This window comes from Sesamum indicum, linkage group LG5 (assembly GCF_000512975.1).
Source record: "Sesamum indicum cultivar Zhongzhi No. 13 linkage group LG5, S_indicum_v1.0, whole genome shotgun sequence".
In the NCBI taxonomy this organism is placed as follows: Eukaryota; Viridiplantae; Streptophyta; class Magnoliopsida; order Lamiales; family Pedaliaceae; genus Sesamum; species Sesamum indicum.
This window is the reverse complement of record NC_026149.1, coordinates 2,118,380-2,136,445: the sequence shown is the minus strand read 5'-3', so window position 1 is coordinate 2,136,445 and position 18,066 is coordinate 2,118,380. Positions and strand designations below refer to the sequence as shown.

General features: G+C 29.6%; 2 protein-coding genes across 3 annotated transcripts; one reads left to right on the top strand and one right to left on the bottom strand.

The window, feature by feature from the left end:
- LOC105161667 (60S ribosomal protein L7-2-like) lies at positions 1,259-3,503 on the top strand. 2 transcript variants are annotated; one of them, XM_011079439.2, is made up of 7 exons: positions 1,259-1,351; positions 2,056-2,242; positions 2,326-2,423; positions 2,508-2,565; positions 2,749-2,828; positions 2,905-3,007; positions 3,095-3,503. In XM_011079439.2, exons 2-7 carry the CDS (start codon positions 2,060-2,062, stop codon positions 3,308-3,310), a joined length of 738 nt encoding a protein of 245 aa, XP_011077741.1. In that variant the 5' UTR covers positions 1,259-1,351; positions 2,056-2,059; the 3' UTR covers positions 3,311-3,503. The 2 variants fall into 2 exon arrangements, with proteins under 2 accessions (XP_011077741.1, XP_011077742.1); XM_011079440.2 differs by having other exon boundaries at positions 1,303-1,337.
- LOC105161666 lies at positions 13,095-13,367 on the bottom strand (the record flags this gene model as incomplete). The annotated part of the gene is given in 1 exon segment (XM_011079438.2): positions 13,095-13,367. A coding segment is annotated over 1 exon segment (201 nt). The 3' UTR covers positions 13,095-13,131.

Below are 18,066 nucleotides of genomic sequence, written 5' to 3'. Positions count from 1 at the left end.
CTGTACTCCACACTGATTCTTCGCTTGAGTGATCAGACTTGCCAAATTTTAGGTTTTTATCGGATTAAATAATGAGTTTAGTACTGCACTTGCACTTGGGTCGAATGTTGTTGTCACTAATTATATGGATTTTCTTTGATGTGTTTTACTGTTTTAGTTTAACGTTGTCTGCAGGGTTTTTGATGTTTACCTCTGAGAATTTGTTGTGCTTTCCGGTAGTTGTTTTTGCTTCTTGTTAACTCACTAGTGCGTATTTATCGGGAAATTCTTTAAATTGGAATTTGGTCTGATTTGATTAAATTATTAATCATATATGACAGGTGCAATATATTTATGTTATTTATTGACATAAGGCGTGTTTGCAATAAGTTGTATTGATAATTGTCAATTTAATTATAGTGAAAATTGTGAGATTTGAAAATAAAATAGTGAAAGTTAGAAGTTTGAGTTTGGCGGAAAATTGTTAATTTTATTGATAAACTAAGTACAAAAAGTTGATGGGGAGATAACATTTTTTTTTATTTAAATGGATTTAATTTGAATATTTTAAAATGTTAACCTGTAACTTTTATTATCAAGTATATATATATATATATATATATATATAAAGCTTGTACTAAGTATTTAAAACGAATTTATACTATTGAACAATTTTTAAGTAATAAATTTTGGATCACGATGAATTACGTGAGAATTAGTTCTAATTTTTAATTTTTGCACATTTTACATGGGTGCAGTTGTTATAACAGACACTCAGCTCCACAAATCGAGCTAAGCAAAATTCTACAGTTTAGGGTGGGGTCAAGTGAGACTCATATTTAACGGAATTTTAGATTTAACTTGATGTTTTATTTATAATTTCAAAAAAAGATGAAAATATTGCAAGAAAAAGTTCCATGGAGAAGCCATGTGAAAGTTGCATGCACTTTGGAAAAAATAAAATATGACGATCACTAATTTTTGGTTGGGATGGGTATGTTTGCAACTTTTTAACATAATGAGATTAAATTTAAAATTTTATAAAATATAGGATCAAATTTGAAATGGCTATAAATTATTGGACTAATTTTATAATTTTGCAATCGAACTACAACGATTGATGGTTAGATTGCAATTTGCAAAAATATTGAGAAATGGAATAACCGAGAATTTCATGGACACAATGATATTAGGGGTCCGAAATTGGGCCGAAAGGATGGGCCCAAGTGTCAGACTGTACACATAACGCTTAAGCCCAATTGGAATAAGATCAGACCTCTTACTTCTGGCTATATATCTAAAATCTAGGGTTTATTTGACTTCAGTTTTCCGAGCCACTCACCAGAAACCCTAGCGAGGTAGTAACGATCAGGTAATTTGCTGGTTTTAGATTTATTTTTTGTGTTCTATTTCGTGAATGACTGAAGATTGCTCAATTTTATTATTTGCATTATGGATGGATGCTTAATAGAATCGAGAACGGGCACCTTTCTAGTGATTGCACAAGTAGAAAACAGAGAATGTGGATATGATGATCTTGTGTTCATGTCTCCTCTTTTTTTTTTTTTTTTTTTTTTTTTTTTTTTCTTTTTTTTTTTTTTTTTTTTTTTTTTTTTTCTGTTCTGTTATGTATTGTTGGTTATTTTGCGGTAGGAAGGTATGGCCTTTGTTTAGGCGTATATGCATTGAGGTGTTTACTTCAGGATTATGTTCGATTAGTCATTCGGAGATGGTGTAGTTATTGAGTCATTAGATGTTTATCACCCAAGTTTCCTTTTTTTTTTTTGGAAATTTTCTTGGATGCTCTTCATATGTTCCTCCCCAAGTCCTATAAGAGATTCTCTGCATTGGAGGGTAGTTTTCTCCCTCCCCGCATTGACGAAAAAACATCTACTTGGACATATAGATCAGCTGCATTTTGCTTGAGCAGTTTCTCCTGTTCAGAACTAAAAAAAGATTTGTTGAGTGTTTGCTATGTTTGATGTGCTTCTGACTGCAAATACTTTAGCCCAGCTTTTGATATATTGAATGCTGATAATACTTTTGGGTTTTGTTTTCCAAAATTGGTTGTTATAGAGAAATGGGTGAGGAGGTTAAGGGCAGTGTGATAGTTCCAGAGTCGGTTTTAAAGAAGCAGAAGAGGGCTGACGAATGGGCCCTTGTGAAGTCTAAAGAGGTGGAAGTTGCAAAGAAGAAGAAAGTTGAGACCCGAAAGTTGATATGTCAAAAAGCAAGACAGTATGCAAAGGAGTATGAGGAACAGGTATTACTTGAATATTATCTGTTTAAAATTGATTTCTGACATCATCTTCTTCTGAGAGGCCTTTTGTTTATTTTGCTGTTTAGGAGAAGGAGTTGATCCGTTTGAAGCGTGAAGCTAGATTGAAGGGTGGCTTTTATGTTAATCCAGAAGCAAAACTTTTGTTCATTATCAGAATCCGTGGGTAAGGGATTTTGTTGTTGATGGAATTTATGTAGTTCAACGCATGTCAATGGTTCCCAATCATGTTACTGGTTTAATCTTTCAGAATTAATGCCATGCATCCGAGGACCAAGAAAATTCTGCAGCTTCTGAGATTGCGGCAGGTACTTGAATTTTGTATCTGTATTTGAAGAGTGTTTCTCAGATTTGTTGTCTTAAGAGCTGTAGAGTTGCAAAGTGTACATTGCCTTATTGTTATCACTCATTTTTCTCTCCGAAGATTATATCTTTAATGTTTCTACCTCTTCTATGTTCTGATTAGAGGTTTTCATTTGCGACTCTTGTAGATCTTTAACGGGGTCTTTTTGAAAGTTAACAAAGCTACAATGAACATGCTTCACAGAGTTGAGCCTTATGTTACATATGGGTAAGCCTCCACTTACACACCAAACACACCTCCCTGCAATAGCCACAACTTCTCACATGCCTTTTCATTTGTTCAGGTACCCCAACCTTAAAAGTGTGAGAGAGTTGATTTACAAGCGTGGTTATGGGAAAGTAGACAAGCAGAGAATTGCTTTGACTGACAATTCCATCATCGAGCAGGTGATTTATGAACTATTTGTAAGACGATTATCAGTGTCCTATTCTCATCTTCTATTTAAGTGATTGGTTATTGCTGTAATATGACAGGTGTTAGGTAAGCATGGAATAATTTGCATGGAAGATCTAATTCACGAGATCATGACCGTGGGGCCCCATTTCAAGGAAGCGAACAACTTCTTATGGCCATTCCAACTGAAAGCACCTTTGGGTGGATTGAAGAAGAAGAGGAATCATTACGTCGAAGGTGGTGATGCTGGTAACCGTGAGGATTACATCAATGAGCTCATTAGGAGGATGAACTAAGCTTCACACCAGTTTTGTTTTGCTTAAAGTGAGTTACTGTTGAATTTTTCAGACGACTTGGAGAATTAGAACTCAGTTCTATGGTTGGTTTTGTAGTGTTATTTCTTTCTCGATTCATGGGTTGTACACCTTGGACACTGATCCTATTCTGCAACAATGTTGAAAATATTCAGAGCGTTTTTAGTCTTAGTTCCATCCTTTGCATGAGCCATCATTTGGCTTCTTTTATTGACTCCTTTTTGCCTTCTGGTGTGAGATTTGCCTCTTCTAGAGTCCAGTGTCACACAGTAATAGCCGTGTGTGTGGAGAATTATAATTAATTAATTAATCATAATTATCATAGGGCAACAATCAACTATTTAATATTGGGTGCTGGGTAATTGGAATTTGTATTTTTGGTGGGAAATTTAAAATTAATGTTGGATTCTTGGGGTCAAAATTTTGCCGGGTAATATAAATTGATGGTATCTTCCTGCATTGTCGCTCCACAAATGAAGTGTAGGATGTCCTCAAGGAACAATTCAATGATTGATTTGTATGTGTTCTATGTCGGATGTATGTGTGTTCGGTGTGTGAATAAAAGAAAGTATCTTAGGACAGGCTACCCTTGACTTCCTTATGGATGTGTGTTTATATATGTTGGATGTACGAGTGTAAAAGGAAAAAAAAAAAAACACTGTAGACAGGCTCCCCTTGCAGCATGATAAGTGAGATTTATATCCCCTCTCTTGGCATTGATTTTTCTTCCCCCCCCCCCCCCCCCCCCTCTCCTTTCTTATGTTGACAGAAAGTTTATCTACCATTTGGGTATATTTTTTTTATTAATAAAGATAAAAAAATTAAAATGATCCATCTTGATACACTGAGGAGTACCATAATTCAATCAATGTATTAATATTCCTAATAGTGATAACTAAATTACAATAGCAAATATAAACACGTTTAATGAGATTTGAACTTGTTTATGAAACCTCTTTAGTCTTAACCACTCAACTAAGACATCATTGGTCATTTGGGCACATTCAAACATCAAAAGTTAGTAAATACATTGATTGTTCCTAATTTTAAATGAAAGACTATATTCGTGTACAATTAAAAACACTTTGTCTCCTTCGACTGTTCTTGAGCTAGCATTCACTCTTCTAAACTAATAAGTGTAACACTTATCCCTCTTAAATTGATTTGTCGGACAAAATTGTCCTCATGCCATGCATGAATAATTATACAATTCCCAATATATAAAAATATTTTGCATATTAAATTATTATCAAATTATTTTCTAATTAAAATAAATATATTTAATTAAGATATAGAAAGATATTCAGTAAATGAAGAATTTAAATTAGAACTAAAGAAGTAAGTTAATATAATAAATATACAACAAGTATAATATGCCTAACGCCTCTATACTTTTAAGAAGAAATTGACAATATGTTTAGCCAAAAGTTGAAAGCTTTCAGGAGAAAAATGAACAAATATATTTTGTTATATTTAAAAAATAGATATATAATTACTCATTTTTAATAAACATTTACACTCTTAATATCTTAATTTTACTACCAAATTATAAAAAAACATTTTACGTGAAAGTGTTTTTTTTTTTTTTTTTGTATATTTATTGTACTCATTCTTAGCTTTTAGTCTATAAAATTTAAACTACTTAACTTACTAATTATATTTTGCTTTATAGGAGTTAAAATGTATCTATTTTAATTAGAAAATTTTAATTCAATTTAAGATGCAAAAAATGTGACACTACAAATATATATATATACCATATATAAGGGCAAATTTCTAAATATTTAATTATAGGGAATAAGTGTTAGACTTATTAGTTTAGTGGGTAAATCCTATCTCAAGAATTTCACTCTAAATTATTATAAAAGTTGAAATACATCTATATTTGTAGGGCTCGATTTTGAATCTGAAAATACTTGCAACAAAAATTAAAATTCATCATGCTAAAAAATACAATTTCAGACAAATTTAACTCGCGTGGATTTTTTATTACACTTGATACAGCTTCTTCACCTTAATAGATGTCATAATCTTGGTATTATTATGTCATAATAACAGCCAAAATCAGTTATAGCATTAATCTCATCGAGATCTTGTAAACATGATTCAAAATGATTAAAAACAGCCAAAAATATTGATTATATCACAATCAGCATTTACAAAAGAATCCAAAAAATCGGATTCAAATGGTCAACTACTCAATTAACTTAAATCAAATTTCCAACAAAATCCATAAAACTCATATCCTTATATAATTACATTCTATTATGTTGGCAGCTACCTTAAAATCCTCATTCTACACACAAAACCAAAGATCTCAGTGTCGAAAATACAGCATCAGATGCTTAATCTCAATTTACTGAATTAACAAAACAGAATCAACTCATACAACAACATGAAACCTCATCACTCTCTATAGTCTATAAATACGCAACACCATTACTGAGTTTCAACGCAAAAATTTGACAGACGTGGTTAATTAGTCTAACATATAAGATATGGCCACCATCAAGACTCTCTCACTTCTCCTAATTATCGTCGTCTCCGCCCTCTTCTTAGGTTAGCTCTCGTTTTATATGTACATTTTGATTAGACATGCATTCCATATCGATTGCAGATGAGTAACACCATGATGACTTATAAACCCTAAAGCCTCCTAAACAAGAAGCCTTCTTAGTACAAAATCCAGTCGAATAAAAAAAGATTATTCAACTATATAAAGGAATATTGATTAAATTGTAATAATAAAATCGATCATAATTAAATTAAAAAAAAACCCTAATATGTTTGTATGTGTGCGTGTGATTTATTTTGGTTTACTTGAATTTTAATATATTAAATTTGATTGCATGATTAAATAATATTAATAATTGAATTTCAGGTGGAAAGAATGTGGCAGGGCAAGGAAAATGCTGTAAAGAATGGCCAAGTCTTGGAAACTGCAAGGCAGGAGTGGATGATAATCCTGACAACGATGGAAAATGTTGGGTTTTCTGTGTCAGTGATTGCACCAGAGGAGGTGTTTGCAAATTTAGAGGTGGCAAAAATGTTTGCCATTGCTACTGCTAATTAATTATTATCCCATTCTCTACATTTTTCAGAATTAGTTCTGCCCACATATACTTCAAACAAACATTATTAATGATGTTCGTTTGAAGTGATTTTATTATTACATGCATGTAAGAGATCATGGCCGTGGTTGAAATGATAATAAAGAGAAATGTTCATTTGCTTTATTATATAACAAAGTTTTTGTGTTCAATAAAGATTAAAAGTCGATCACACAGTAAAAGACGGCATAGGTGTTGGATCTTATAAAAAAATTATTAAAAATATTTATTTTAATAATTTCTCTTTTTTTTTTTTTTTAATTTGCAGTTCGGTCCCCCTCTCATAAATTTAGAAAAATATAATCGTATTCATTGGAAAATTTTATCATTGGACAATTATTTAGATAATAACTTTATATATGACTATAAAAATAATTGTTTTGAATTTAATAAACTTCTCGAGTTTTTTTTTTTAAAAAAGCACTTAATAAATAAGTTGGAGAAAATAGTTCAAATAATAAAATATGGGCAAAAATATTTAAAAAGATTCTTCGAAAATTAGAAAATAAATAAAAATTAAATATGTCAATTAAAATATTGAAGAATGGAGTGTAAATTAACCGTCTTACAATAGAGTGCCTACTCGAATTATATGGTATGAATTTTACTTTAAAAAATAATTGTATGCAAGGGCCTAATCGATCCAAGATAACACAAATTTTTAATTTTAAATTAATAATATTTTAGCTTTTGAATGTTTTTGCTTGACAAAAACATAATTTCAAAAGCTTCTTTGTTTAAGAACTTTTGTATTAATTTTAATTTTTGTTTCAATTTATTTATTCCAAGTGTTTTTTATTTAAAAAGTGCAAAAAGTTCTTACATTTACAGAAATTATGTTTGTCTATATATATATATATATCATTGATCCAATTATTATTTATCTATAAACACTTCTGATAAAACATGGTTATATTTTTTAAAATACATGTATGAGGGACCAAATTGCAATTAACAATAAAAAGTGAGGGACTAAACTATTTTTTTACAAAAAAAAATAAAAGTTTTATAAGATAAATATGACAGAAAAATCACCGATCGAAAGAACTAATTTGAAGTGAACTAAAAAGACAATGACTATGTTAAAATTAAACTCAAATGTTAGGAAATAAAATGAATTTTACTATTAAAAAAATGGGTTCGGTATACTTAAACTTTTTCTGAAAATACAAAATTATTGTTTCAAAAAAAAATTTAAAATTACCTTACACTCTTTTAGAAGATTCACTGTTTACATATCCTTTTGTTATGATTCGGACAAAAAATAATGACATTATCAAAAACTTAAATAAATTTCTAATGTTACTCTTCATTTAACATTTTCATGTAATAATTTTGCATTTATAAGGGAAAATATAATTATTTAACCTTACTCCATATATATATATATATTACATCATCTCTTTATAAGTACAAAATATACTTGAAAATATTAAACGAGGAGCAAAATTAAAAATTTATATAAATTCTTTTTTGTTAACGTCAATATTTTTCATCCAAACCCTAAAGGAAGATGGTCAAGTGTAAATGAAATTTTTTTAAAAAAGATGTAAATATAGTTTTAAAATTTACATTTAAAAAAAATATAATTTTACATTTTCAACGAAAATGTAAATATAAAAAAATAAAAATAAAAATAAACTGGATGCAGTACAATCACAACCATCCAGTGTACTGGTTGTGAACCTCTGATCATGTATGGGACCCTTGAGGATGTGAACTCTGATGAAAGTTCAACTTTAAACAAACTCAAGATAGGATATAAAGTTGTCACCTAACCAAAGGGCTATGAATAAGGGAAGGGCCAATGGTACTTTTTTGTTTCTAGTGCCCCAACAAAATTCTACTCAAATCAAGTAATTAAATTTAAATTAATTATATGATAAATATAATATATATTATAATTAATATATAATTTTATAAAATAATAAATTACATGATAAATATATCATTTTACTAATTATATTATTAATTAAATTTAATTAATCTGATTTAGATAAAATTTTTACTTTTAATTAGGTATATAGTATAGAAAATTTCCGTATACTCAAATATGTGTGTAAAAAAATTATATATAATATTTAAAACAAAAATAAATATAAAAGAAAAAAATATAGAGAAAGAAACGAATTTATATTGGGAAGAGAAAAAACATAAATTATAAAGTGATACTTATTGTACCACTTTTATAATAATCTCCAACTATTTAAATAATTTATTTAATCTAATTTAATTATTGGAGGGTTTTCGTTGAACTTTCTGGTGAGTACCCTAACTCAATCTCTGTTGTAGTATATATATATATAGGGAGAGAGAGGATATCGATGAATTTAAATACTATTTTTTGATTGAATTTTCTTTTTAATTTGTTTGAATGTACTTAATATAAGTAAATCAGGAATAAATAATAGAAATTTAGTCTAGCAATTATGTATATTAAGACATTGGTCCTTAATTATTTTATTTTTCCAGCTCTTTTACACACTTACAAATAAATTTAATATATTGATGCATTCTAAATCAATAGGAGCTTAATTAATTAAAGACAACAGAACTCTTAATTCTTGACATATAATACTAGCAGTGAATTTTTCTAAAAATTTAGGACTCGGGTTGTTATTATTATTATTATAATGACAAAATTATACTTTTAAGATTGACGATTTCAATATTTTTAGTTCTCAAACTATACAATTTTGAAAATGATAAAAAAAATTGAGACATTTAATCCTATATTTTACGTGATTTTCAAATTGATTCAAAAATTTAGAAAACTCGATACATTTGGTTCCATAAATTCCATAGGCAGAGGAGTAATAATGTGTCAAATTTTCTCAATTTTGGGACTATTTTGAAAATTTCATAAAGTAGAGGACTAAATTTGTCGAACGCCTATTGCGTCGGACTAAAAAAGTATAATTTCGGCTATTCTTTCAATAAATTTTTGTGGCAGTCATTGATATTTTAAGAGGAGGTAAAATGCAATTAATTTCTAGAGCTGAATCTGATATACATAGTCAATGAGGTGAGCAAATTTGAGAAACAGAAAATGAAGCAAGAAAATGTCTAGGAATACAAGACGAGGCGCCTGGAGCAGTTGGTGCAGATATATTTCCTCTTGAGTACAAAGGCGAGTGGGAGGAAGCAGAGGCTCCACCGCCGCTCCACGTCCACCGCCGCCACCTTTCCGCCGCAAGAGGGGCAGGCCCCCGTCGCTTCTTGTCGCCCCACCTCTCTCTCCTTACTTTTCATCACAAATCTTCATTCTCTCTCTCTTTGTGTTCGTTTTTTGGGGTCAGGTCACTGCTCTTTTATATAGGTAAGATATTTGATGGGAATACCAATCGGAGTACGTTGGTTTTTAAAGCATGTGAACGTGTAAGAAATGCCTTAATTTTTGAAGTATATATGTAGTTATTATATTTTGGATTGTTCCACTTTAATGATGTCTTGTTTTCCTGCAGGAATGTCCTTTCCTCACTCTGCCAACAATACTAGGGGCGGCATGCCCGTGCTGGACCCTCTAAATTCCATCTATATTTATCATAATTTTATGTGTAAATTACAATAAAAACTCCATCCCACAAATATTTGTAAAATATTGTAAATTTATTATTTTAATCATAATAACATATTAATGTTCGGACTGTTTCGAGTCTAGTTATTCGTATCTCGGAAAGTCCGTGTTTGTATTTAATGTAATAACACAGTTATTAACACGTGTATTTCTAATGTACAACTGACTTATTACAAAGTCTAAACTAAAATTTCTACTTAGCAAATTGTTCTTCTATAACCAATCTCAAGTTTCATGTCAAAGGCAACGTGTTCCTTTTACAAAAGTTTGCTGACATATTGCTCCATTTATTCACTGTAGTTCCACACTAAGTGTAAGGGCAACCCAATTTTTGTTAATTGGATATTTGGCCAGACACAAATCAATTATACGAAAAATATAATATATTTATTGTAATATATAATTTGAAAAAATAATTAATCATATGATAAGTATATCTCACTTTTTATGTGATTGATTTGATTTGATCAAACTTCATCTGGTAAAAAAAATTTCAATATTATATTGGTCGGTCACCAACATTCCTTAGTACATCTGTACTATTAATTAAGTAGGAAGAGCTTATAGTAACGGTAGATAATAGACAAAACCTGTGTGTACTAAAATATCCTTTAACTATACTTATTTTACTAACATCTCTTAAAGTTAATTTATTACCAGTAATTCTTCTATCCACGATTCTGATTAACGATCCATTTTATGTTCATTATTTTTTATTTAATTAAATATAATAAGAATAAAATTATGCACACACACAAGGTGTAATTTATTTACTTACACGGATAAGATATTGATGGGACATGGGCCCACAAAATTGGGCCTATGAGATCAATGATTCACACACTTTTTCCCTTTTTGGGAAAATTTCTCATAATTTTCGAAATTTCAAATTTTGGGATGAATATAATTTTTGATATATTAATTTGTAGATGCATAGGTCCATTAGGGCCCTAGACATATATAAAACGACACGGCTTGTGATATTGCAAGAGCAGGATATGTTGGTATGGTACACGTTAAAACAAAACAGCTACCTTCCTTTTTTAGTACTTGAGATATACATATTTTTGAGTGAAATGGAACTAAGTTCAAGCATCCAAAAAGTAATATAATTATGCAGTTTTGAACACAACACACTTTCGATTTTGTGTCCGACACTCTAAAGTAACGTGTTCATAGTCAAATAAATTCCGATAAGAGATCTTGCCTCCGAATCTGAGTGAATTCGTGTGTTGAACAAAAAACTAACTTTACGAATTTCAACATGGTTGAGAGTTGTATTTTGAATAGTTTTTCATAGTCAGTGAAATATTTTTGGAATGATTATATTTACATTCCTTGATTTATAATTTATTTATATAAATTATTATTTTTTTAGCATAATTATAGAAACCACCACTAATAGTAGAAAAATAAAGATAATTTGTATAATGTGTCGATATTTTTTGAGGTGTATGTATGTGTAATTTTTTAAAAAATATAGGTAGTTTGTATAAATAATGCTGGCATTTCTGATGGGTGTATGTATAATTTTTCATTTATAAATAGACTACATATTAGGAATGCACAAATAATTATCCCGTTACATTAAAAAATATATGTAATTAGAAAATTAATAGAATATCATGCAGAATTTTATAAAATATTCTAAATTAGTTCCGCCAAACACCCTCATAGCCCGACATAATTGTCCTTGTGAAACACCCGAAACCATAATTTAAAAATCAGACACTTCTAGACTTGCCACGAATTTTATTAAAAAAAAAAATACATTTGAAAATCAGAATATTGTGTTAGTTGTGAATGGTCAGTATCAACATAAATAATGGTGAAGCGAAAAAAATAAAAATGATGAGTAGGAGAAATTTGTGTACAAATTTGGTTGTGATGGAAATAAATTGGAAGCTTATGATTGATTGCTAGGAATGGACCACATCTCTCATCTCTGTGGTAGGAGGGAGCTGCTCTCATACTCATACCTTTAGATATGTTAGCCCTAATATTTGATAACTGGGACCACTTTCCAGCTTTGCTTTTCAACTTTTCCATTATTCTAGGGGCCCCATGATTTATGAGAGAGGAGGTTATTTATTTTAAGGGCTAATTTTACTGTCGTTTCTTCGAAATTTAGTGTAATTATAAAGAAAATTTATATAATTTAAAAAATTATTTTTAGTAATTTTGAAGTTTGCTTCTTTTTAATAAATAAATTGTCTTTTTAGTTAAAATCCACAAAATTTGTCGATATTAACAAAAGAATAGAATAAAAATTCATATTTATCTTTGATCGACTTATTACTGATTTATTACAGATCAAATAAATTTTTTTATAATCAAATTTTTTATCCCATAGGATAAAAAGTTACAACATTTTGATCTCAAATAGTATAATTTTTTAGCGTATTAAACCAAATATGGTAAATCTATAAACTATCATATCAGATTGCAACACCATCTATTATATAAAAACAAAAGTGTAATTTTTCATTAATAATATATATATTACCACGCATACACTCTCACTCATATACAGTATCAATAAATTTGAACCCAATAGCTCCACAATGAAATATTGAGCTTCTAACAATTTAGGTGTTCATTGAGACGAATATATAATTGAATTAACCGTAAAGTAGAACTTTATTAGATTATATGTTTGGTATATATATATGTTTATTTTCAATACTTCTCACTTTATGCACTTTTAACATTTCGTTGTCGAAAAAAATGCAAGTAATTCTCATATTGTAAATGAGTAAATTATCCTTTCATAAAAAAGAATTAGTAATTTATCCCTGTATATTAATTAAAATCTCCCATATGTTTTTCAAAAGGTAAATTATATAATATTAAAAAATAGATAGGGGTAAGTTAGAGATTTTTATTTATAGGCCAGTAATTTGCTCGTTTACAATATGAAATGAAGTAAATTACGTTAAACCCTCTCGTTCTCATTTCCCTTTCTCAAAATCAAAGTCCAATTGATCCAAATACAAGCCTGCAATTTGGGGAAAACACGCGAGATTTGAATGACCAGAAGAAAACGTATAATGTGCAGAAACGAGAGACGAAAGCATAATGAAATTTACAAGTGGGGATGATGGATCGATGAGTAATCAGTACAAAAGCAAACGTTTGGAACAGAAAGTGCAGAAATATTTGCGCTTGAGTCTGAAGCAAACAGGTAAGTAGCAGAACCTGCCTTTGGCTTCAACGTCCACCGCCTGCACTTTGCCTCCGCAGCGCGGGCATCTCCCCGGCGCCTGATGCCTCCCGACTTCCCTCTCTTCCTCTTCACACACGTACACAATCCGCATTCTGATCTCACTCTCTCTCTCTAATTTCTCTCTCTCTCTCTATAAATTTGAAGGGAGATTTGTGTATACATGTACATATATATGTTGTAATGATATTATGGATAATGGGGACCCAAGTGAGAAACAAGAACTTTTGTATGTGTGTGTGGGGATGGGGAGATTGTGGAAAGTGGAAAGTGTGGAGAAGAGGTTTGGTCCTTATATATATATATTTTGTTTGTCCATCTATATCTCTATTTTATTCCAATTATAGAATTATAATCAACAAACTCATACATGTTGATAAAATACCTTTCCAATTATCCAAATTGCTAAAACTGATTTTAACAGGACAAAAATGTAACCCTTATATTTCAACCACTAAAATCACAATTTTTTTTAGTATTACTTAATTACGATTAGGGATAATTACGTCATTTTTCTTTGAGATTTGCTGTAATTACATATAAAATTCATCATTTTTTTTTTTTGAAGTTTGTTGTAATTACATATAGAATTTATGTGGTTTGAAAAGTAATATCTAATACTCATAATTTTTTCTTTTTGTGTAACTAATAGATCATTTCGTTAGTTAAAATCCACGTGATTTATTGATATTAATAAAAAAATTTGAATAAAAAATCGTATTTACCCCAAATTTAGTTAGTACTCATTAATTACAAGCTAAATCAAATTATCCATGTAGGGTTAAAATATACTTCCTCACATTAATTAGCGTACGAATATGTATAAGGGTAGTTTGGTTAAAAAATTATTTCTTTAATCAATATTAAATCAACAATAAGTTAATAGGAAGTATATATAAATTTTCATTCAATTTTTTTATTAATATTATCAAATTTAATAATTTTTAATAAAAATAATTATTTATTAAATACAAAAGTATTCAGAATATCAAATAATTTTTAATAAAAATAATTATTTATTAAATACAAAAATTTTCAGAATATCAAATATAATTTTTAAATTATAAAAAATTATATAGAATTACACCAGCCCCACCCCCATACCGACGTGCTCATTTAACGACAATGTGAGCATTCCATCATTGGGCCCTTCAGCACGTGGCTATCCATCTTCATTAAGCGATTTCTGTTTTGCCTTTTTCAGGGATACGTCAGTATGTATATTCCAACACACACACATATATATACACCATACGTGGTTTTTGTAAGTATATAAAAAAAGTTAGTGTAAAATAATAATAAAATAATTATGTAAATAATAAATTATAATAAATATAAAGAAGTATTAAGTGAGAGAGAAAATTGGAGAAATGGGTATTTAAGAGAAAAAAATATAATTATGAAATTATTAAAAAATATTAAAATAAAGGATAAATTTGAATTTTCAAAAATTGATACACTAAAATGTTTTCTTTTATAATAATATACAAGTATAGATATATACACATTCAAATTCTTAAATTCATCAACACGCTCTCCTAATCATGAAGACTTAGAGTGTTTGGCTAAGTTTATTTGGAACATTTTATAAGACGTTTTAAGAATTTAAACATATTGAATTTTATTTTAAATATAAGCTCGGCAAGTGTTTGAATGTATAAGATGTTAAAATTTGTAAGATAGTAAGGTGTTTGATATAATAAATTCTTCGTATTGCAATAATGCCCAAAAAAGTTATCCATCGTCAAACTATTAGAATTAAAAATCATATAAACACATATTTTTGCTTTGGGAGGAAAAAGATCAATTATATAAAAGGTAAAAATGAAATCTAACAAACTGTAAAAGAATTATTGTCCGTGTTAAGATTAAATAGCTTAAAAAATCTTATAAAGTGATGATACCAAAAATAGTTACTCAAGGGAAAGAATGGCAAACAAAGAGAATGATGTGATATATATGACTCTCCTCCTTCCCTTGGAGTTGGTTTATGGTGGCCTATTTATAGATGACTTCAAAAGAGAGCAACTCGTATGTGTATCTTTTACGAGAATGATTGTTTCTGACATTCCTCAATTTGCATAAAGAGGATGTTATTCGAGTTCTTAGAGGTTATCTCCATCGACCTCCTTAACTTGATAGTTTCTCGTTGGTTCCTCTTGATGCCATATTTCGTCCTTTCCAATCGTAGGCTTTGGTCTGTCACTTACCTTCTTTCTTTGATTGTGTGTAAGGGCGAGGTCTCTTTTGCTCAGGTCGTAGGTTTTCACCTCGGTTATTTGTCCTCTCAAATCTTTTCTATTAGCTCATATCTTCCTCCGCCTCCTACCTTGTTTGTATTCCGTCCTTCTTTTACTTGGTATCGTGGGGGGGGCTTTCATCTCGTAGCTCTTCCAAGGGCCTTCACTTCGTAGCCTTCTAGGAGCCTGCACCCCGTAGTCCTTGTAGAAAATTTTGGCTGTTGTAATACTGGCGTGTATAAAAGGTTTTCATAATCTACTATGTTCTTCTACAGTAGTTTGTTGGGATTCATAGTTTTGGGCTCATCATTGATAGGATAAATTCCTAGCAATGCAAATTAAATCAATAGTATTATAAATAAACTAATCCGAAGATATATTATATATAAATCCGACAATGTGTAGCTGGTCTTCATTCTTTTCTTTTGCTTTTCGTATATTATAATTTTTTCGGGTCCCCCTGAAAATCATTAAAGTTTTATTTGATAATTATGCAATCTCCGACATATATACCTAAATTTAATTGAGTTGTTTCTCTTATCTTCTCAAAAAATTATTTTAATACTTGACGGTGTCTCAATAGGTACGTATATACATAGGGTACGTTGTAAGTGATTTTTGTGAGATTGGGCTTAATTATTGATATTTAATTATTATTTAAAAAATTATAAATATTTATAATTTTTTAAATAATAAGGGGTACTTATGTTTTATAATTATGACAAATTTCAAAAGAGTTTCTTGTAATTTCATATATATAAAAGATATAACTGAAAAATTAAGAAAAATCTTAAATATGTTATAAAAACACTACATCAACAACAGATGATGGTCTGATGGTTAAGTTATAGATTTCTATTTGAATATCACGAGTTCAAACCTTATAAAACATGCAAAACTCATTGTTTTACGTAGATGTTGTATGAGAGCTTGCGTTGGTGGTGATTGGCTTATAATGTTTGATTTGATCAATACTACACGCGCTTTCATGTCTAGTGTATTGATCGACTCATTGAGAATATAAAACTAATTATTTTATATGAGTGTATTATGAGTTGGCAGTGACTATATAGTTCAATATCGTGGTATTAGTGAGAATATTACGATTCACTTTGGTGAAAAGAGCCTGAGGCAACTATAACAAATTTAACTCAATTTTTATTTATTAAAAAAAATAGGTTTAGCGAGCCCATAGATTTTAAAGAGGACACTAAGAAAGTGTTCGCAACGGCTTGCAATAAGCGCTTATCAACTTATTACTGAAAATAAGTTGCAGATAGTATTTTTATTTTACATAGATCTCCTACTTTTAACCTATTTAGATTTAATTAGGACTTGTGCAATATATTACTAAAATTCGAAATATTAAGTTATTTTTCTAAATACCCCAACTTTCACTTTTTTTTTTCTTCACTTTAAACTTTTATTTTCAAACACTTTCAACTTTTACAACTGTTTAAAGTTACGATTTCTTTTACAACTTATTTTTATAATAAAAGTAAAATCTATTGCAAACTGCCCGAAAATCAATCGACGTCCGACATCCTAGGTACGGATGCATTCTTTATCAAAATGGACTTTATCATCCATCCCAATTAAAGATTACTAAAGAATAGATCAAGTGGTGAAGGCCCAACCAAAACTGAGAAAGATCAACCGGTGAAGGTAAGTGTTGACGTCCCTTTCAGCAATGAGACATGCATGTTTCTGGGTTTGATAACGTTTTTGGTCGCTGTCCCTGCGCGCAGGCTTTTTTGCCATTTGAAGCAAACGATGATGACCTCATTATATATATATATATATAAATAGGTCACTTCAGCAAATAAAGTCTATGTCTGTATATACGAATTTAATTTGAAGATCATACTGAAAATTCGCTGATATCTTCTTCTCTACGGTTGGTTATAGATGTGACTGCGCGGTGAAGTGCTTGTGGAATTTTGAGCTGTAAACTAATAAGGGAAATCCACATGTTCGTCTATCACTTCAAAAAGAAAAAATTGATTATTCCTTATAATATAAATCACTGCTGCTTCAAAGTCATAGTGAATTATTATTATCTACCTAATTAGTTAGACAAAATCGATACAAAAACTTAAACTTTTACTACGCTATATATATGATTTTCTCTATGGGTAAAATACTTGTCCCAATGTTTAGCTGTATCAAATGTGTTGGTCTTGTTTGTAAAAATAATGACTAGTAGCTGTTGTACTGTCGTTGTTAATTTGTATCCGTCATAATTTTTTGCTTTTAACCATGGTAATTATCTATAATGAAAAATCATATTTCTCTTAGTGTATGTTAATCAAGAAAGACTTTTCTCGTGATTTATACACAAGTAATTCTTGGATGTAACTTACCATTTGAGGGTTTATAAAATTTAATTAGGGGAAAAATTGCAATTTTGGTCGACTAACTATTTGGTGGTGGCACTTTTAATTGTGTCCCATTTAGAAATTGCAATTATTAACGGTAATTAAGAAATAACAATACATAATTTATATCTCATTGTAAAAGACTTATTTAGCTGTAAATTATCACATACTCTGTACGTGATATAGTTAATTGGGGGGGGGGGGGGGTTA

Coding starts and splice junctions, on each gene's coding strand:
- LOC105161667 (XM_011079439.2), top strand. CDS start 2,060: ATGGGTGAGGAGGTTAAGGGCAGTGTGATAGTTCCAGAGTCGGTTTTA. Junction 2,424..2,507: donor TTCATTATCAGAATCCGTGG/GTAAGGGATTTT, acceptor TTAATCTTTCAG/AATTAATGCCATGCATCCGA. Junction 2,566..2,748: donor AGCTTCTGAGATTGCGGCAG/GTACTTGAATTT, acceptor CGACTCTTGTAG/ATCTTTAACGGGGTCTTTTT.